Here is a 21,561-nt window from a genome sequence, read left to right as displayed (position 1 = left end):
ACCGAACCATGATGCACTTTTTCTCCAAAGACGAGCTACCAGACCTAGTGTCTCTCAGCTTGAAAGAGCTCGCCATCCCAGGCACAAGTGCAACAGCGTAACCGAAGACAAACCCTCTCCTAGTAGGGCTCTGTCAGGCCTCCCGCCACTTCCCATTGCTGCAAGCTGTACAATAGTTGATCGACCTGGTGGGACTCTCCGGAGGCCAGTTTCAAAGGAGGGCAGGCCCTAGAAGCCTTATACCTACTGGAACCCGCAGCCAAAGATCTCCTGATGTTCCCCAAAGTGGACGCCATGGTTTGCACAGTCACAAAACTCACTACCATTCCAGTTGAGGGAGGAGCGGCACTCAAGGATGCCCAGGACAGACGTCAGGAATCCATCCTTAAACAGTCATTCGTATCAGCTATGTCACTGCAGATTGCTGCCTGCTTATCCATGACCAGGAATGCCGCCACGCCCGTTGAAGCATTAGAACCAGCAATATCCTTCCTGCACACCTCAGCCAGGGGCATCTCATCCATAGTGGCAGCCAGAAGGCAACTCTGGCTCCGAAGCTGGTCAGCTGATGCAACTTCCAAGACTAAACTCATGAGAGTGCCCTTTAAAGCAGCCCTTCTGTTCGGAAGCGAACTGGAGAAGTTAGCCAACAAATGGGGCGAATCCCTAGTACCTCTGCTACCGGAGGACAAGATCAGAAGAAGCAAACACCCCTCTCCCCGAATATCTAAGGGCAAAGGATCACAGCGTTTTAGTCCCTACAAAAGTACATATCCAGCACCTCGCCCCGCAGGCAGGGGCCAGTCCTTTAGAAACAAACACAAGAGGGGAGCCGGCTCTGGCCCAGGCCCCAGCCGCACCCCACAATGAGTATCAGCCGACCCATCCACAGGAAGAATCCATAGGGGGCAGGCTGGCCCTATTCTACCAAAGATGGGTCGAGATAACATCGGACAAGTGGGTCCTAACCATCAATCGAGAGGGATACTATCTGGACTTCCACAATATCCCTCCGGACAAACTTATGAAATCTCCTTGCCATGCCCCCTCCAAGAGGATGGCAGTGGAAACCACACTGACCAAATTGCTTTCCTTGAAGGCCATAACACCGGTGCCCACACACTATTCCATCTATTTTATCGTCCCCAAGAAAGAGGGAACGTTCCGGCCCATCCTAGACCTAAAGTCTGTCAACCGCTACCTGAGGGTACCATATGTCTGCATGGAAAACTTGTGCTCGGTCATAAGGGTGATACAGCCGGGAGAATTTCTTACATCCCTGGACCTGTCAGAAGCCTACTTGCACAGCCCGGTCCATCACAAGCATCAGCACTTCCTACACTTCACGATCCTGGACCACCACTACCAGTTCCAGGCGCCACCCTTCGGGCTAACCACAGCCCCTCGGACGTTCACCAAAATCATGGTTGTAGTGGCGGCGACACTGAGGAAAGAGGGAATCTTTGTACACCCATATCTGGCGATTGGCTGGTCAGGGCAAAATCTCCAGAGGAAAGTCATCAGGCAACCACCAGTCAAGACTCTACTGGAGAACCTCGGGTGGGTTGTCAACACAAACAAGAGCTGTCTGCAGCCCTCCCAATCTCTAGAATATCTGGGAGTCAGTTCGAAATCAGACAAGACAAGGTCATTCTGACTCATACAAGGAGAAGAAAACTGAACCAATTGCAAAACCTGTTAAGTAGTTTTTGCCCCAAAGTATGGGACTACCTCAAAGTCCTCAGCCTTATGGCATCTACCCTGGAAGTGATCCCAGGGGCCAGAGCTCACATGTGATCGCTACAGCCCTCCCTACTGTCACGATGTAGTCCTGGGATATCCCGGAGGAAGTACGGACCCAGCTCCAATGGTGGCTACAAGACCATCTGAGCTGGGGAGTAAGGCTATCCCCACCACTGATGTGAGCCTATGAGGGTGGGGAGCCCATTGCCAGGAGCTGACGAGCCAGGGGCAATGGGACAAGGAAGAGTCTGGATGGAACATCAACCGACTGGAAGCCCGTTCAGTCAGACTAGCCTGCCTACGGTTCAGTCACAGACTCCGGGGCAAATCGGTCAGTCGTGTCTGACAACGCCACAATTGCCTACATCAACCGCCATGGAGGAACCAGAAGCCAACCAGGTGTCCCTGGAAATAGATCCCCTAATGCGTGGGCGGAAGCAAACCTACAAGGGATCTCAGCCGCCCTCATCGCAGGAAAAGACAATGTCACTGCAGATAACCTCAGCAGAGAAAGTCTAGACCCAGGGGAATGGAGGCTGTCGACCACAGCCTTCCAATTGATAGTAAACCGCTGGGGAACACCAGCCATGGATCTCCTGCAACCCGGTCCAATGCTCAAGTTCCCAACTTCTTCAGTGGCAGACAAGGACCACAATCCCAAGGGATCGATGCCCTCATCCAGACCTGGCCACAGGAAGACCTGCTATATGCCTCCCCCCCCCCCCCCCTCCTGTGGCCACTACTGGGCAGGATTATCCACAAGAGAGAACACCACAGGGGCTAGTACTTCTAGTGGCCCCGGACTGGTCAAGAAGGCCGTGGTACACAGACATGCGAAGACTTTGACGGGGAGCCATCTACCTCCACACAGGGATCTGCTCCAGCAAGGCCCAATCCTCCACAAAGACCCAATTCTATTCTCTTATGGTCTGGCCATTGAGAGGACACGCCTGAAGAAGAGTGGATACTCAGGGGCGGTGATTGACACCTTGCTCTGAGCATGCAAGTTTTCCACATCTCTAACCTACATGCAAATATGGAGAATATTCGAAGCCTGGTGTGAAGACCGCGACATCCTTCCGCGGACAGTCAAAAATTCCCACAATTTTGGCATTTCTGAAGGACTGCTTACAGAAGGGGTTGTTCCTCAACTCCATCAAGGTTCATGTGGCCGCTTTGGTCTGCTTCAAAGCCAAAGTAGACTGCAACAGCCTAGCTTCTCATCTGGATGTCTCCCGCTTCCTGAGATGGGTCAAGCAGATCCGACCACACCTAAAGTGGCTGGTACCCCTATGGAACCTCAATCTAGTACTAGACTTCCTAGCAGGAACCTCCTTCAGACCTATCTGCGGTCTGTCCCTATGGCTCCTAACCTTGAAGACTGCATTCCTAGTGGCAATAGGTTCAGCCCGTCGAATCTCCGAACTTCAAGCACTATCCTGCCGAGAGCCATTCCTCAGGTTCACACCGGGATCCATACAGCTACACACGGTCCCATCCTTCCTCCCAAAGGTGGCTTCTCGCTGCCATCTCCGGACGAGCATAAGGACTCTGAAGAATCTCACCAGCTTAACGTAGGCAGACTCCTAGTCCGATACCTGGAAAGGTCTGAATCCGTACGAAAGACGGACCATATATTCGTCCTTCACTGCGGGAAGAAACAAGGGGAAGCGGCCTCGCAGGCAACCATAGCTCGCTGGGTCAGAGAAGTAATCAAGGTGGCCTACGTAGAGGCAGGAAAGCCTCCACCTCTACAAGTCAAGCCCATTCCACTAGAGCCCAGGCAGTGTCCTGGGTGGAAACAAAGATGCTGTCACCCGCCGAGATCTGTTGGGCGGCAACATGGTCCTCTATTCACACCTTCTCTAGATTCTACCGCCTGGATGTTCAGGTTCTGGAGGACACAGCATTCGCAAGGGCAGTACTAAGTGGGCCACAGGCAGCCTCCCACCTGGTTCGGGAGTAGCTTTTGTACATCCCATTGTTCCTGAGTCCATCTGCTACATGCTAGGAAATGGAGAAATTACTTACCCGATAATTTTGTTTTCCTTAGTGTAGACAAATGGACTCTGCATCCCACCCATGGCTGCCGCCAAACACGGAAACCTCGGATGACAATCCCCGAGAGCAAGACTAGCATGGGTAAGCCGCGCTTTCCTCTAGTTAAGACACCCATAGTTGCCGGGTGTCGGCGTTTCTCAGTTGAGTGCACTGCTGGTCTCCAGCTATAACCCACATCAACCAGTTCAAGTTAATCATGTTCAAGTTAATCAAATTATTCACACACATATATCCACAATTGCTTTTCGAAGAGAATACTGAAGAGCAGAGCTTCCTGCACGGGTATATGTACTAGTGCTGATGTCAGACTGAAATCTGACTCATCTCCTACTGCTATCACGAGCACACTATACCCATTGGTCCTGAGTCAATCTGTCTACACTAAGGAAAAAGAAATTATCAGGTAAATAATTTCTCCATTTTTGCTCTTTTGTGTTTTGCATTTTTTCCTTTGATTTCTTTGCTGGGTCCCCCTCTCTGTCTATAGTCAGGGTTTTAGGTGTTTCAGGTAAGTGTTCTTTCATGGTAGATTCCTACCAGTGGTGGTGCCTCTGTGCCCACCAGCCATTGCCACCTGCCGCCATCGCTTTCGACTTTGTGGCCCTTTTTGTTTTGTCCCATCATGGCCACGTCCGGTTTTTGCCGATGTCCCTGGTGTCTGAGGACCATGTCTATCCCTGCTCCTCATGAGTTTTCTCTGCCTGGGGGGCATCACATGATGTCTGGGTGAACCCGAAGGGATCTCTGCTTCAACTCAACATGATGGATTAGCTCTTTGAGTCGAGGAAATCTGAGCCATGGAGCGGCACAGATAGACACCACACCATTGACCTCGGAGCTGTCTGTTCTGTCAATTCCCATGGCAGATAGGGGCAATGTCTATCTCCTCCGGCATGAGGAGGCCAGGTTTGTTGTTTTCGACCTTGGCACCGGGGTAGACCGGGCTGAGCATCAAGGGAAGCCTAGAAGCATCTGCGCCAATCCCTGTTGATGCATGGTGCTGGGCGCAAAGATGCACCTGCACTTGGCACGGTGCCCCCAAAGCAACCACATGGCAAGGAGAACTCATCCTCTGTGGGTGCTGGGGGTCTACAACTGTGTCCACCAGTCCTGGTGCCAGTTGCCGATTTCCCCCCTCCCTGGTCCTCAGATCTGGCCACCCCTCCTCAGTCAGTCAGTGTTGGTATTTGCAATGTTTGAGGAGGAACTGGAGCACAGAGTCCAGCTGGTAGTGGAGCGGGTGCTGCAGGGCATTGGTCCTGTGGCATAGACAGCACCGGACACTGCCATCTGTCTTCGTACTGCTTCTGAGAAGCTAAATGTGCTTCTCTGTGCATTAGACGCAGCTGGCACTGGTTCCCCCTACTGATATGGTGGATGTTACCAGTTCCGAGGAGGAGAAATCTCCACAGAGGCCGGCAGAGATGTAGAGACCTGTAGCCCCCCCTGTCTGGTTCTACCAGTGCCTGCACCTCTGGACAAAGGCTGAGCACTTAAGGCCCCATCCCCTGTAGCATTCAGTGAGGTTGAGGGTCCCTATGAACCCTGGGGGGATGATTGACTGAGTCGTCCTCTGACTCGGTGTTTTTCTCCTCCCAGATGAACGAAGGAAGTCTCCCACCCCCCTCACCTGAGGACTTGACCTTCGAAGGATTTGTGAGGGTGATGGTGGAGGCCATCCCATTTCAACTTTTGACAGAGGAGGATGCCAGGCACAAAATACTTTTCTCCAGTTTGTGGAGCCTCCTAATGAGATTGTGGTGGTCCACAAACATGAGATCCTTAAGGAGTTGTTGCTGAGGATATGGGAATACCCCCTCACAGTGCCTTCCATTAACAAGAAGGCAGATGGGGGTCTACCTTGTCCAGAAGGCTGCCACATTCAATAAGTTCATTTGCCTCACTAGTCAGTGGTGGTCAAATCTGTTCAAGAGGGCCAAGTGCTTTCGCCCCTGGGGAAGGACCACAGAGCTATGGACGCTTTTGGGAAAAAGGTGTTCCAAGGCACCATGCTTATTGCCTGCATTGCTGCCTACCAGCTCCACATAAACCCGTACTCGTGGGATATCTGGAAGCAGGTGCAGGAGGTGGCTGAGCAACTTCCTCAATAGCAGCAAGACACCAGCATGTCGCTGGTGTACAAGGGTCTGGAATGCAGAAAACAAGGCCTGTGCGACCTACAATGTTTTCAAAACAGCATTGAATCTCTACAGCAGGAATAAGCGCCTGCAGAATGGCATGGCTGCGGGTTTCTGGTCTCTGACCAGAGGTACAGGAACGACTCGCTGACATGCTGTGTACTGGAGAGAATCTCTTCAGAGATAGGGTGAGGGATACTGTGGCCCAACTTCAGGACCACCATGAGACCCTCCATCAAATGTCCGCCAGTACTCTCAACCTGTCATCCTCACCCAGGAGGCCGTTGAGACTGGGACCAAGGAAGTCTTTCGCTAGAGGAAGTACTGTCCTCTACCTCCTTGCTCCCGTCAACACTATCAGGGTGCCCACTGATGTCCCAGGCAGCAGAGAGCCCCCAAAACCCAGCTTGCTCCTAGGTCGGGGTTTTGACTTGGCCATAGAGAGCGTAAGCCAGTTGTCCGTACTTGGAATGATGGGCCCTCTGGTCGGGGGCAGGTTGTAGTTCTTTGCTGCCCTATGTAACCTCGGACCAGTGGGTTCGGTCCATCTGCTAAGGGTACCAATTGAATCTATTGCGTGTCCTGCCAAATTGCCCTCCATGCCCACATTGGGGGCTGGTAACGCATCAGGAGGTACTACAAGTGGAGCTGTCCTCCTTCTTAATGGCCAGAGCGGTCTAGCCTCTACCACCAGGATGAAGAGGGTGGGGATTCTACTCCATGTTCTTCCTGATTCCAAAAACAGGAGGACTCCATCCCATTCTAGACCTAAGGGCCTTGAACAAGTTTCTAAAAAGAGAAAAGTTCAAGATTTTTTTCCCTGAGCACCTTGATCCCCCTTGTTTCAAAAAAGGGACTGGTTATGCTCCCTAGACTTAAAGGATGCAAACACACACATCAATCTTCCCAGGTCACAGGAAGTATCTCCAATTTGTGGTGGGAGCACAGCACTTCCAATACAGCATGTTGCTGTTTGGGCTCGTTTCCACTCCACAAGTCTTCACAAAATGCCTGGCCATGGTGGTGGCACACTTCCGCAGACTGGGCATGCATGTCTTCCTAAATTTGAACAATTGGCTGGTCAAGAGCAAGTCTCAGGCAGGGGCAGTCAGGTCTATGTGCTTGACCATTCGGGTGTTTGAGTCACTAGGGTTTGTTTTCAACTAACCAAAGTCTCATCTCAGTCCATCACCTCAATTGGACTTCATAGGAACCCTGCTAGACAGGCACAGCCCAAGGCTTTTCTGACCAGCCAGAGGGCCATTGCTGTGGTGACCATTGTGGCAGAAATTCAACAGAGCCAGCTGGCACATGTTGAGGCTGTTGGGCCATATAGCCACAACCGTCCATGGCGCTCCCTTGGCACATTTACATAATCGCAGAGTCCAGTGAACTCTTAATGTCAGAGTGGCGCCAGGCCACTCAGAGCCTCCAGGATTGCATCCAAGTCACCCATCTCTCCAGGACTCATTGTTCTGGTGCCGGGTACTTTCCAATCTGGAACAAGGGATCTCGTTTTGGAGTCTCCCTACCCCTAATAGTCCTAACCACAGATGCATCTACCCTGTGAGAGAGAGAGATTGTTGCAACTTCTGATGTCTAAAGAAGAGGGCATTTCAAAATTTTGGACCTGCTGCTGAGAGAGCTCTTATGCCTCATCGAGGTGTATCAATTTTGGTGACAGGATGTCAAGGAGGTACTTGGTTGCTGAGCGAAGTGATCTTGCCAGGGAGTAGAACTTCATAATTGTGTTTGCCCAAGGTGAATGTAGGTTAAACATGAGAGAATGTACAGTTAATCCCAGTTTATATTGGATACAGAACGTTTTATGGGTAGCCAATGCAATTGTTTTAGAATGGGGGTGATATGTTCACGACTTGGAGTATTTGTTAGTAGTCTGGCAACTGTATTTTGAATGATTTGTAATGGGCATATAATGTATTTAGACTATTGCAATTCCCTACTAATCACTATCCCCATACTTGAAAATAATAAAGATTGTAGTATTAGGAAATCATTTGGTTCAAGGTGAGGTTTAATGTGTCAGAAGTTTTAGTTTGTAGTGAGATGTTTTGCATTTTCAGTGATCGATTTTGTATGCCTAAATTTCAAACGTCATCGGAAAGTTTTATTAATTGGTTGTTTAGTAGTAGAGAAGGTCAGAAGGGGTAGAATCAGGTGGAAATCTTGATAGACACATTTCTGTTTTTTTGCATGTTGAGTGCAAGTTTTAGATAGCCAATTTTGAATTGTTAGCAGAGAGATAAAAATGGTTTGGTTTCTGACCAAGTTGATTTAACTGAAAAAAACAAATTGTATATTTGTCAGCAAATAGACAATACTGGACGTTGAAAATTGCTAATATTTGACATTTTCTGTCCTTCCTTGAGCATACTACCCTCCATCCTTAATACCATGCAAATCTGTACATCTATGCACTCCTGTACATATTGTATATAATTAACATATGTTTATTGTTATCTACCTCGTTATATATTAATAGTTGCAATATGTTAGGAATCGGCACTCTGAACCTTACCTTCTTAGGTTCTGAACCTTTCTGCCAATTACTCTATATTTCTATGCCTCTCTGTGTTTACATGGCCCATGCCTTATTACTTCACTGTTTAATGTACATCCCTGTTTAATGTATTTTCCAAGCTACTGTTATAATGTAAACCGATGTGATGTACACACTAACACCGGTATATTAAAAAAACATTTTTTTTAAATAAAATAAATAGTGGAGTGCGATATATATTAAATAGTACTGCTGATAGAGCAGAACCTTGGGGTATTCCGGATGTAATAATTTTCAAAGACAAAACCTGGGATTGTATTTTAACTTGTAAAGTGGGATTGGAAATAAATGAAGAGAAGCATTTCAGAGCAGTGCCTATTGATTTTAATCTACTGTTTAGGATCTTGTGATTGAAAATTGCCAAATCTAGTGACAAAATAACTAAATTGGCAATACAGCATTTCTGTCACTTTTCCTTTGCAGTTTTGATCCTACCTTTTAGGCTGTTGTAGTAATACCAAATACCTTGAATGCTTCTGCTGTTGAGGTTCTGTTCTATTAAAGGATCAACTGACAGGATCTCCTTTCGCAGCATTGTGGTGTTCTTATTGGATTTACTTTCTTTTCCATCAATAAGCAACACTGAATTAGCTGTGATGGCTGGTGATGTCATTAGGCAGCTCTGAACAAATTTGTTTGCCCAGGCTAGTAGAGCTTTGACCTCTACTGAGCATGTGTGGAAATGCCTCAGTCTCTGAAGTCTGTTCTTGTCTATACTTTTAACAGACATTTTTTTCCATCTCTCCTCACATGTATTTCCTTAGTCTTATGAATCCTTTCTGTTTGCTATCTTAGTGACCCACTTCCATGGTACTCAGCTGCTAATAAAGAAGAAAAAAACAAAACACAAACCTTCTGGAACATTGTATCAGAGAAGACAATTAGTGGCTTGGTTTTTGAGTGGCTGTTTTTTCTCCTCGACCATGCTCTGTATCCTGCTGGATCCAAAAGCCATTTAGGAGGAGTACTCAAGGCACTGCTTTGTGATGTCTTGGTACATGTGGGCACCAACGACATAGGAAAATGTGGGAGAGAGGTTCTGGAAGCCAAATTTAGGATTTTAGGTAGGAAGCTGAAATCCAGAACCTCCAGGGTGGCATTCTCTGAAATGCTTCCTGTTCCACATGCAGGTCCCCAGAGGCAGGCAGAGCTCCAGAGTTTCAATGCATGGATGGTGCAGGGAAGAGGGATTCAGGTTTGTAAGGAACTGGGGAAATGTTTGGGGAAAAGGGAGACTTTTCTGAAAGGATGGGCTCCACCTTAACCAGAGTAGAACCAAGCTGCTGGTACTAACTTTCAAAAAGGAGATAGAGCAGCTTTCAAACTAGAACAAGGGGGAAAGCAGACAGTCACTCAGCAGTGCATGGTTCGGAGAAATGTATCCTTGAAGGATACTAATGAAACAGGAGAGTTAGGGCATCCCAACAGAGAGGTTCCATTAAAAGCAAACATAGTCCATATGGCTATATGTGAAAAATCACCAAAGCTAATAATTTCCAAATTAATCCAAACTGAAAAGGGGAGGTTAATACAAACAAAACATACACTTTGAAATGTCTGTATGCCAATGCCAGAAGTCTAAGAAGTAAGATGGGAGGGTTAGAGTGTATAGCAGCAAATGATGAGATTGACATAATTGGCATCACAGAGACATGGTGGAAGGAGGATAACCAATGGGACAGTGCTATATCACGGTACAAATTATATTGCAATGATAGGGAGGATCAACTTGGTGGGGGTATGGCACTTTATATCCGGGAGGGTATAGAGTCTAACAGGATAAAGATCATACAAGAGACTAAATGTTCAGTAGAATATATATGGGTAGAAATTCCATGTGTGTTGGGTAAGAGTATAGTGTTAGGAGTATACTACCATCCACCTAGACAAAATGGTGAGACAGATGATGAAATGCAAAGAGAAATCAGGGAAGCAAACCAATTTGGCAGTGCAATAATAATGGGAGATTTCGATTACCCTAATATTGTCTGGGTAAATGTAACATCAGAACTTGATAGACAGACATATACAGTTCCTGGATGTAATAAATGATTGCTTCATGGAGCAATTGGTTCAGGAACCAACAAGAGAGGGAGCTATTTTAGATTTAATTCTTAGTGGAACGCAGGATTTGGTGAGAGAAGTAACGGTGGTGGGGCCACTTGGCAACAGTGATCATAACATGATCAAATTTAAACTAATAACTGGAAGGGAGACAATAAGAAAATCTGCAGCTCTTAACACTAAATTTTCAAAACGGAAACTTTTGATTAAATGAGGAAAATAGAAAAAAACTGAAAGGTGCAGCTGCAAAGGTTAAGTGTTCAACAGGCTTGGACATTGTTTAAAAATACAATCCTAGAGGCACAGTCCATATGTATTCCACAACTTAAAGGTGGAAAGAAGGCAAAATGATTACCGTCAATGTTAAAAGGTGAGGTGAAAGAGGCTATTTTAGCCAAAAAAAAATCCTTCAAAAATTGGAAGAAGGATCCATCTGAAGAAAATAGGATAAAACATAAGCATTGTCAAGCTAAGTGTAAAACATTGATAAGACAGGCGAAGAGAGAATTTGAAATGAAGTTGGCCATAGAGGCAAAAACTCATAATAAAAACTTTTTAAAATATATCCAAAGCAAGAAACCTGTGAGGGAGTCGGTTGGACCATTAGATTACCGAGGGGCTAAAGGGGCTCTTAGGGAAGATGAGGCCATTGCAGAAAGACTAAATGAATTCTTTGCTACATTCATTAATGAGGATGTTGGGGAGATACCAGTTCCGGAGATGGTTTTCAGGGGTGATGAGTCAGACGAACTGAACAAAATTACTGTGAACCTGGAAGATGTAGTAGGCCAGATTGACAAGCTAAAGAGTAGCAAATCACCTGGACCAGATGGTATGCATCCTAGGGTACTGAAGGAACTAAAAAATGAAATTTCTGATCTATTAGTTAAAATTTGTAACCTATCATTAAAATCATCCATTGTACCTGGAGACTGGAGGGTGGCCAATGTAACCCCAATATTTAAAAAAGGCTCCAGGGGTGAACCGGATAACTATAGACCAGTGATTGAGCCTGACTTCAGTGCCGGGAAAAATAGTGGAAACTATTCTCAAGATCAAAATCATAGAGCATATAGAAAGACATGGTTTAATGTCAACATGGATTTACCCAAGGGAAGTCTTGCCTAACAAATCTGCTTCATTTTTTTGAAGGGGTTAATAAACATGTGGATAAAGATGAACTGGTAGATGTAGTGTATTTGGATTTTCAGAAGGCGTTCGACAAAGTCCCTCATGAGAGGCTTCAACAAAAACTAAAGTGTCATGGGATAGGAGGTGATGTCCTTTTGTGGATTACAAACTGGTTAAAAGACAGGAAACAGAGTAGGAATAAACAGTCAATTTTCTCAGTGGAAAAGGGTAAACAGTGGAGTGCCTCAGGGATCTGTACTTCGACTGGTGCTTCTCTCTCTCTGAAATTTAATGTGGACAAGTGCAAGGTGCGGCATGCCACATCAGAGCCGCACAAAGCGAGGAGGCTGATGCCCTGTGCACGCAGTGCGAGGAGGCCCTGGGAGATCCAGCTCAGGGCCAGTCCCACCCAGGGCCGAGTTCCAGCTCCTCAGGGGGCACCCTGGACCTAGCCAGGGGGGGACCCCCAAGGAACCAGCGACCCTCAGCTTTGATCCAGCGTCCATATCATGGTTAGAGTTTTTCAAGTGGATTCATGCCTTTGTTCAAATGCAAACTGAACCTCTGGCTGTCCAACCACAGGCTCCACCGGAGGACCCACATGCTCCAGGCCCCTCAAGACCTAGGCACAGGCTCCCTTTACCCAGAAGCCCCACCTACGGGGACTCGGACACCTCTGAGGAAGAAGCCAAACCCCTAGAAGGGGAGCTCCCCCGGGACAGAGCCTCACCGAACCATGAGACGCTTCTTCACAAAGGACGAGCTCCCAGACCTGGTCAATCAATGTCTGTCTGAGTTCGCTATCCCGGGCCCATGTACTTCGGGGGAGCCGAAACCGAACCCCCTGCTGGAAGGTCTTCGACAGACTTCTCGCCATTTCCCTCTGTTACAAGCAGCACAACAGCTGATTGACCTGGAATGGAATGCTCCAGAGTCCGCATTCAAAGGGGGACGAGCCTTGGCGGCCCTGTACCCCCTGGACCCAGCAACCAAAGATCTTCTTGCATGCCCAAGAGTGGATGCTATGGTCTGCGCGGTCTCTAGGCGCACCACTATCCCAGTGGAGGGAGGAGCTGTGCTCAAAGATGCACATGACCGATATCTGGAGTCCATCCTCAAACAATCATTTGACGTCTCTGCTATGTCTCTACAAATTGTGGCCTGCTGTACTGTGGTGACACGTGCCTGCCTATCACAAACCAGGAACACCACCCCGGGAGAAGACATGGAACCAGCGGGTATCATTCCTAGCGGACGCTGCCTCCGACCTAGTGCGCACAGCGGCCAGAGGAGTGTCCTCTACGGTGGCTGCCAGGAGACAACCCTGGCTCCAAAGCTGGTCTGCCAGCGCATCTTCCAAAACACGCCTCACAAGGATGCCCTTCAAAGGATCCCTCCTGTTCGGCAGTGAACTGGAGAAACTGGCTGACAAATGGGGCGAGTCCCCATTGCCGCGACTGCCGGAAGATAAGACAAAGAAATCAGCATCCCTTCCCCAGGTCCTCCAGGGGCAGAAATTGGCAGCGCTTCAATCCTTTCAGGAACAACTATCAAGCGCCTTGCCCCAGGGGCAGGAACCAGTCCTTTCGGACCAAGCACAACAAGAGGGGAGCCAGCTCGGGTACGGGCCCCAGCTGCACCACACGATGAAATTCAGCCGACCCATCCAAGGGAAGAAGCCATAGGGGTCAGATTAGCCCTATTCTACCACAGATGGGTCGAGAACCTCTGACAAGTGGGTCCTAGCTATCATTCGGGAGGGGTACTACCTGGATTTCCTACGAACCCCTCCGGACAAGTACGTGGAGTCCCCGTGCCACGACCCTTCCAAGAGGGCGGCAGTGGAAGCTACACTGTCCAGGCTACTGGCACTCGAGGCCATAACCCCAGTACCTCCACAGGAAATAAATACTGGCCAATACTCCATTTATTTTATCGTTCCCAAGAAAGAGGGAACATTCAGGCCCATCCTGGATCTCAAGTCGGTCAACCGCCACCTGCAGGATCCCTCACTTTCGCATGGAAACCCTACGATCAGTTATAAGGGAGATACAACCAGGAGAGTTTCTCATATCCCTGGATCTTTGGGAGGCCTATCTGCACATCCCCATTCATCAGGAAAGTCAGCGCTACCTACGCTTCAAAGTCCTGAACCGTCACTACCAGTTCCGGGCACTACCCTTCAGGTTGGCCACAGCACCCCGGGCGTTCACCAAGGTAATAGTGGTGGTGGCGGCGGCAACACTGAGGAAGGAAGGAATCCTTGTTCACCCCTACCTGGACGATTGGCTGATCAGAGCAAAGTCACCGGAGGAAAGCCGCCAAGCAACCAGCAGAGTCATAACTATTGGAAAGCATAGGATGGGTGGTCAACACAAACAAAAGCTCCCTACAGCCCTCAGTCGCTGGAGTACTTAGGAGTCTGATTCGACACCAAAGAGGACAAGGTCAGCCTGACCCCCACAAGGAGATCAAAATTGTGGAACTGGCTACAAACCTTTCTGGACGATCCTCGTCCCACAGCATGGGATTACCTGCAATTCCTTGGGCTGATGGCATCCACACTGGAAGTTGTGCCATGGGCGCAAGCCCACATGAGGCCCCTACAGCGCTCACTCCTATCACAGTGGAGCCCACGGTCCCAGATCTACACCGTACGTCTATCACTCCCGGGCAGAGTTCAGACCCAGCTACGGTGGTGGCTGCAGGCCAGCCACATGAGCCGGGGATCAAGACTATCCTCCCCAACCTGGACTATACTCACCACAGATGCCAGTCTACGAGGATGGGGAGCACACTGCGAGGAGCTAACCGCCCAAGGGCAGTGGAACGCAGAAGAGGCGGGATGGAACATCAACCGCATAGAAGCGTGAGCAGTCAGACTAGCCTGAATGCGGTTCGTCCACAGACTTCGAAACAAAGCAGTCAGAGTAATGTCGGACAATGCCACGACAGTGGCCTACATCAACCGGCAGGGGGGGAACCAGAAAGCCAACAGGTGTCCCTAGAAATAGACCCCCTGATGGCGTGGGAGGAAGCAAACCTCCAGGAGATCTCTGCCGTCCACATTGCCGGGAAAGACAACATCACGGCAGACTTCCTCAGCAGGGAAAGTCTAGACCCAGGAGAATGGAGGCTGTCACTCACAGCCTTCAAGATAATAGTGGATCGGTGAGGGACACCGGACATGGACCTTCTGGCAAACAGATCCAACGCCCAAGTATCCAGATACTTCAGCCACAGGTGGGAACCGCAGTCCCAAGGGATCAATGCTCTGGTACAGCCCTGGCCCCCAGGGACTCTACTATACGCCTTCCCGCCGTGGCCCCTACTGGGCGCAATCATTTCCAAGATACACCTACACAAGGGACTAGTTCTTCTGGTGGCTCCGGACTGGCCAAGAAGACCCTGGTACACAGACATGAGAAGACTGCTGGCAGGGAACCCCTACCCCTGCCCCCACACAGGGACCTGCTACAACAAGGTCCGATCCTCCACGAGGACCCAGCTCAATTCTCTCTTACTGTCTGGCCATTGAGAGGGCTTGCCTGAGAGAGAGCGGGTACTCGGGGGCAGTAATCGACACCCTCCTCCGAGCACGCAAGTTCTCCACATCACTAACGTACATAAGGATCTGGAGAGTATTTGAAGCCTGGTGCGAAGACCACGCTCATTCACAGTTCCCGTGATCCTAGAATTCTTACAGAACGGACTACAGAAGGGCCTGTCCCTCAACTCCATCAAGGTACAGGTGGCTGCCCTGTCATGCTACGGCTCCAAGAGCGACAGCAAAGCCTCTCACTCGGACATGTCACGCTTCCTGAAAGGAGTCACACATTCGCCCACCACTAAAGTGGCCGGTACCTCTGTGGAATCTCAATCTTGTTTTGGACTTCCTAGCGGGAACCGCCTTCAGACCCCTATGAGGCCTGTCCCTTCGCCTGTTAATCTTGAAGATGGTGTGTTCAGCCCATCACATATCGAAACTACAAGCACTGTCATGCCGTGAGCCGTTCCTCAGGCTCACCCCGGGGTCCATCCAACTACGCACAGTCCCCTCCTTCCTCCCCAAAGTGGTCTCTCACTTCCATCTTAACCAGACCATCTCGCTACCAACGACTGATGCCCGGAAGAATTTGGAAGAAGCCCGTAGTCTCCGCCACCTCAAAATCGGCAGACTCCTATCCAGATACCTGGAAATGTCCGAGCCCGTATGAAAAACGGTCCACCTTTTTGTCCTTCACAGCGGAAAGAGACAAGGGGGAGCGGCCTCACGGGCAACCATCGCCTGCTGGATTAAGAAAGTCATCAAGGCGGCCTACATAGAAGCTGGCAAGCCACCACCTCTACCGGTCAAGGCCCATTCTACCAGAGCCCAGGCAGTATCATGGGCAGAAACTAGAATGCTGTCACCTACTGAGATCTGCAGGGCGGCTACATGGTCCTCCATCCATACCTTCTCCAGATTCTACCGTCTGGATTTTCAGGCTCGAGAGGACACAGCATTTGCAAGGGCAATACTAAGTGGGTCACAGGCAGCCTCCCACCTGGATCGGGAGTAGCTTTTATACATCCCATTGGTCCTGAGTCCATCTGCTACACGCTAGGAAATGGAGAAATTACTTACCTGATAATTTCATTTGTCTTAGTGTAGACAGATGGACTCAGCATCCCACCCTTGACTGCCATCATGCAGGGCCCTCAAATGTTCAAGGGTAAGCCATGTTTTTCATTTACCTAGGGCATCCACCCTGCCGGGTGTCGACGTTTTCCAGTTGAGTACACTGGCGGTCTCCAGCTATAGTCAATCACCAGTTCAAGTTAATCAAATTAATCAAGTTTAACCTAGTTATGAAGTTATCCAAGTTAACCAAATTAAGTTAATCAATCAGTTAGTCACACATATATCCACAATGCTTTTCGAGGAGAATACTGAAGAGCTGCACTTCCTGCAGGGGTATATGTACTAGGGGCTGACGTCAGATTGAAATCTGATCAGTCTCCAAGTGCTAGCAGGAGTACACTACACCAATTGGTCCTGAGTCCATCTGTCTACACTAAGGAAAACTAATTATCAGGTAAGTATTGTGTGTTGAGTGAAAATGGAGAAATTAAAGCTCTGGAATTTGTTGCCAGAGGATGTGGTTAGTGCAATTAGTATAGCTGGGTTAAAAAAAGATTTGGATAAGTTCTTGGAGAAGTCCATTAACTGCTATTAATCAAGTTGACTTAGGGAATAGCCACTGCTATTAATTGCATCAGTAGCATGGGATCTTCTTAGTGTTTGGGTAATTGCCAGGTTCTTGTGGCCTGGTTTGGCCTCTGGAAACAGGATGCTGGGCTTGATGGACCCTTGGTCTGATCCAGCATGGCATGTTCTTATACTGCTTAGTGGAGATGCTTTGTGGCATTTGGGGAACAGTCCTGGATTCCCTGCAGTGTTAGCTCCCAGATTTATAGAACCCTGGTCTAGAATGTAAAATCTAATGGTTTAGATTTAGATAAATTGATAGTGAGGGTTAAATAAAGTGCTGAGTGAGGCATCTAGATAAGGAGGCATTCATTTATTTTTAATTTAGTGAGCCAAAATATATGGTGGCATTTGTAAATCTTAGGGTTTTTTTTGTGGTTTGTTTTTTTTTTTAGCTTGAGCAATGGACTCTGTGAATGTATCTGTCACAGAATGAAAGGTTCTGGTTAATTTTTAGTCTTTTTTTTTTTTTTTAACTCACCTGTGTGCTTGCTTGTTTTCGCTGCTCTCTTCACTTAAATTTTTTTTGTTTGTTTACAGACATCGATAATGAGGGGGTGATTGAGCCAGACAAGGAAGAACCCCAAGAAATGGGAGATGAAAATTTGGAGGTAGTCTGCAGCAGATGTTCGACTTAAATTCACCAAAGACTAGACCAGACTTGTATCTTACTACACAAATACCAAGTTGAATAGTAGATAATAGCTGTATGGTTCTGCTGCTCGGTTTCACAGTTGGACAGATAGCAAGTGAGAAGCAGTGAAACCCAGGTAGCTGAAGATCTGCTTTGTTTAGATATTACTATAAAACAGAAGAAGCAAGTATTTCCATTGGTAGTTCTGTGAAAGATCACCTAGTCTGCAGTGAAGCACCAATGAAGGCCAAGGAGAACCTCAAATTATACTTAGAAGTCAGTTGTGTGTGGTAACACCAAAAGTGGTTGCACATTCAGAGTATGGAACTGTTTAGATGTGCCCTATGAAGAGGTTTCGTACTTGAGCCCACACAACCTCAATTGTTCAAACAGATGCACACACATTCATGGAGTTAACACACCATGCATTGTTCCAATTACAGTAGAATGCTTCATTTTCCATGAACAAGCAGGAATAAAGTAAGCCACACAGGTGGGGTGATGTCATCCAATGACACAGACAGAAAAGCTCCCTTAGAGCCCCAAAAAACTGAGGCATGTTTTCCAAGGATGTGCAGACCTTCTCGCACAGCTGCCCACTGAGTGGGTCTCCTCAATTTCTTCATCTACTCATGCAAACGATCATTTCCTTCTCTCTACAGCTGCTTGTTGAATTTTTTTGTATGTTTTACCTTGTCATTTTTACATTTTTTTTTTTTTTTTGTTTCTGTTTTTAGACTTGTATAAAAAAAAACCCCAACTTAAATGTTGTGCCAAAAATTGAATTTGACTTAGCCTTGTTTCTCTTTACCATGCCATGCTTCAAAAGATGCCTCTTGGATAATGTGGTGATTTCCCTCATGGATTGCTGTGTACCAAATTGCTTTGCCTGTGCATATATGTCTCCAATGGCCAGAAAATATAGGAACTGTACACTGAAGGATTTTCTGGAATGACAAATAAGAGGAAACCATTGAAAGTTGAGGGGCCTTCACCTAAACTTAAGATGGTAGTGTCCGCTAATGTTTAGGGATGGATTTAGGATTTTGCTGCCTTCGGGCACTTTAAGTACTTTCTGCCCCTCCCACCTGCTCATAGCAGATGGCTGTTCTCTGCTGAATTAAATTAAATTGAGCTGGAAAACAGAAAATCTTAGCCAGCCTGCTGTCTCTAAATGTTTGTTGCCCTAGGCACAGACATATAATGGGTGTTTCTTGACAAATCTAGGACTGCTTATGCTTAGAGTTTTATAAATCGATGCACACTAAGTGCAGGCACCATCCCTCAGTCTTGATAGAAAGTCTCTGTCTCTGTTACCACAAGCAGTACAGAGAATGCAAAAGATGCTCAGCAACTTAATATTCAGATGTTGGTGCTGGGAGCAATACCATCAGCAGAATCTCTCCCCAGTGCTGCTGATGTTGGTGCCGTTGACTAGTAGCATTAATAGATAATTGTCGCCAAATTTGTCAAGATGAATCTTTTGGTTCAGAGAAACTGGAATAGCTGGTTTTGCATTGGGCTTTGCCTAAAAAACAAAAATATCTTACTTATGCTAGTTGTAGACCTGAAATCAGATTTTTTTTTTTTAACTGGTGAAAAGCTATCATGTCAATGTAGAGACGATGTGGTTAGAATTTGAAGTACATTTCTGAAATGTACTTCTCCATTGAAAGACATCTCTTATTCTGGACATATTGGCTTCCAGGTTGCATATGTAATCCACTGTTCTACCTTATCAAGGTAGAAATGAAATGATCCAAACAAATCTATTTGTAAGCACCGGAATTTTTTAGCCATGGATAGGTTAACAGAAGAGCCTCCTATTATATTTTCTGATTCTCAGGAGGGTTCAGAGTAATCTTTTGGCGCTTTCTGCTATCATGTGGATAACCAGGTATCCACTTATCTTCTGACCCTTCACCTCAACATCCCAGGAGTACATCACCTCCTGAAGATAGTTTTACTTGGCTTTTGTCCAGAAGATGGCAGGTGACATTCTCTTCAGTAGGAGAAGCTGGAGCTTAGAGAGGATATGTTTTGGCTTCCTTAAATACATTATCCATTCAAATATTAGCAGTTCCAAAACACAAGCTTCTATAGGAACTTCAAGAAATAATGCAGCAGACATCTGTGTCTAACTTTCCAGTGTCAAGGAAATTAGACATCAAATATAGGGTGCATCCTACAGATGTTCTTTTGATTTTGGACAGGTTACTTCATCCTCTTATTGCCTCAGGCACTATTTAAATTGTAAATTCCCTTGGGCAGGGAAGGGGACCTATCATGGAACAAAGTCAGCATGGCTTTACCCAAGGCAAATCTTGCCTCACAAATCTGCTTCACATTTTTTAAGGTGTTGTTAAACATGTGGATAAAGGTGAACCGGTAGATGGGGGTATATTTGGATTTTCAGAAAGCATTTGACAAAGTTCCTCATGAGAGGTTTCTAGGAAAAGTAAAGAGTCATGGGATAGGAGGCGATGTCCTTTCGTGGATTACAAACTGGCTAAAGGACAGGAAAGAGTAGGATTAAATGGACAATTTTCTCAGTGGAAGGGAGTGGGCAGTAGAGTGCCTCAGGGATCTGTATTGGGACCCCGACTTTTCAATATATTTATAAATGATCTGGAAAGAAATACAAGTGAGGTAATCAAATTTGCAGATGACACAAAATTGTTCAGAGTAGTCAAATCACAAGCAGATTGTGATGAATTGCAGGAAGACCTTGTGAGACTGGAACATTTGGGCATCCAAATGGCAGATGAAATTTAATGTGGATAAGTGCAAGGTGATGCATATAGGGAAAAATAACCCATGCTATAGTTACACAATGTTGGGCTCTATATTAGGAGCTACTACCCAAGAAAGTGATCTGGGTGTCATAGTGGATAACACATTGAAATCATCTGTTCAGTGTGTTGCGGCAGTCAAGAAAGCAAACAATGTTGGGAATTATTATGGAATGGTGAATAAAACAGAAAATGTCATAATGCCTTTGTTTCGTTCCATGGTGAAACGCACCTCGAATCTGTGTACAATTCTGGTCGCCACATCTCAAAAAAGATATAGTTGCGATGGAGATGGTACAGAGAAGGGCAACCAAAATAAGGGGAATGGAACAGCTCCCCTGTGAGGAAAGACTAAAGAGGTTAGGACTCTTCAGCTTGGAGAAGAGATGGCTGAGGGGGGATATGATAGAGGTGTTTAAAATCATGAGAGGTTTAGAATGGGTAAATGTGAATCTGTTTACTCTTTCGAAATATAGGACTAGGGGGCACTCCATGAAGTTAGCATGGGGCACATTTAAAACTAATCGGAGAAAGTTATTTTTTTACTCAACGCACAATTAAACTCTGGAATTTGTTGCCAGAGGATGTGGTTCGTGCAGTTAGTATAACTGTGTTTAAAAAAGGATTGAATAAGTTTTTGGAGGAGAAATCCATTACCTGCTTTTAATTAAGTTAACTTAGAAAATAGCTACTGCTGTTACTAGCAACAGTAGCATGGACTAGACTTTAGTTTTTGGGTACTTGCCAGGTTCTTATGGCCTAGATTGGCCTCTGTTGGAAGCAGGATGCTGGGCTTGATGGACCCTTGGTCTGACCCAGAATGGCATGTTCTTACATGAATTGCAACTTGCCTTGAATTTGGATTTGGAGAAGGCAAATAAATCTAAAAACTAAATCCAGTAAATCTCAAGTTCCAACATCTGCACCAACTCGTGGTGGTACACTCCTTTCTAAGAAGCTACAAACCTTAGTAGAGGCTCTCCAAATAGACAAAATGAACTAGTTATTCAAGAAGTGAAGGAATGTGGAAAGCATCTCATTAGATTAGTTTACAACACTTAACCCCTTTTCCAGAAAATCTGTAATGGCTATTGGAGCCAGAGGACTGACTTGGTTGCATGCTTCAGGATTCTGAGAAGATGTGCATGACAAAACTTGTAGAGGCT

At 46.9% G+C, this 21,561-nt stretch overlaps 1 protein-coding gene across 2 annotated transcripts in view; it reads left to right on the top strand.

The window, feature by feature from the left end:
- The window catches only part of ST13 (ST13 Hsp70 interacting protein), a 219,197-nt gene that overhangs the window by 73,522 nt on the left and 124,114 nt on the right, over positions 1-21,561 (top strand). For both annotated transcript variants that reach the window (XM_029590454.1, XM_029590453.1), the window contains exon 4: positions 17,510-17,580. In XM_029590454.1, coding sequence (XP_029446314.1) covers positions 17,510-17,580 — 71 coding nt within the window. The remainder of the gene's footprint in view (positions 1-17,509; positions 17,581-21,561) is intronic.

This window comes from Rhinatrema bivittatum, chromosome 2 (assembly GCF_901001135.1).
Source record: "Rhinatrema bivittatum chromosome 2, aRhiBiv1.1, whole genome shotgun sequence".
In the NCBI taxonomy this organism is placed as follows: domain Eukaryota; kingdom Metazoa; phylum Chordata; class Amphibia; order Gymnophiona; family Rhinatrematidae; genus Rhinatrema; species Rhinatrema bivittatum.
Note: the sequence above shows the minus strand (reverse complement) of the source record. Positions and strands in the feature narration are given on the sequence as shown.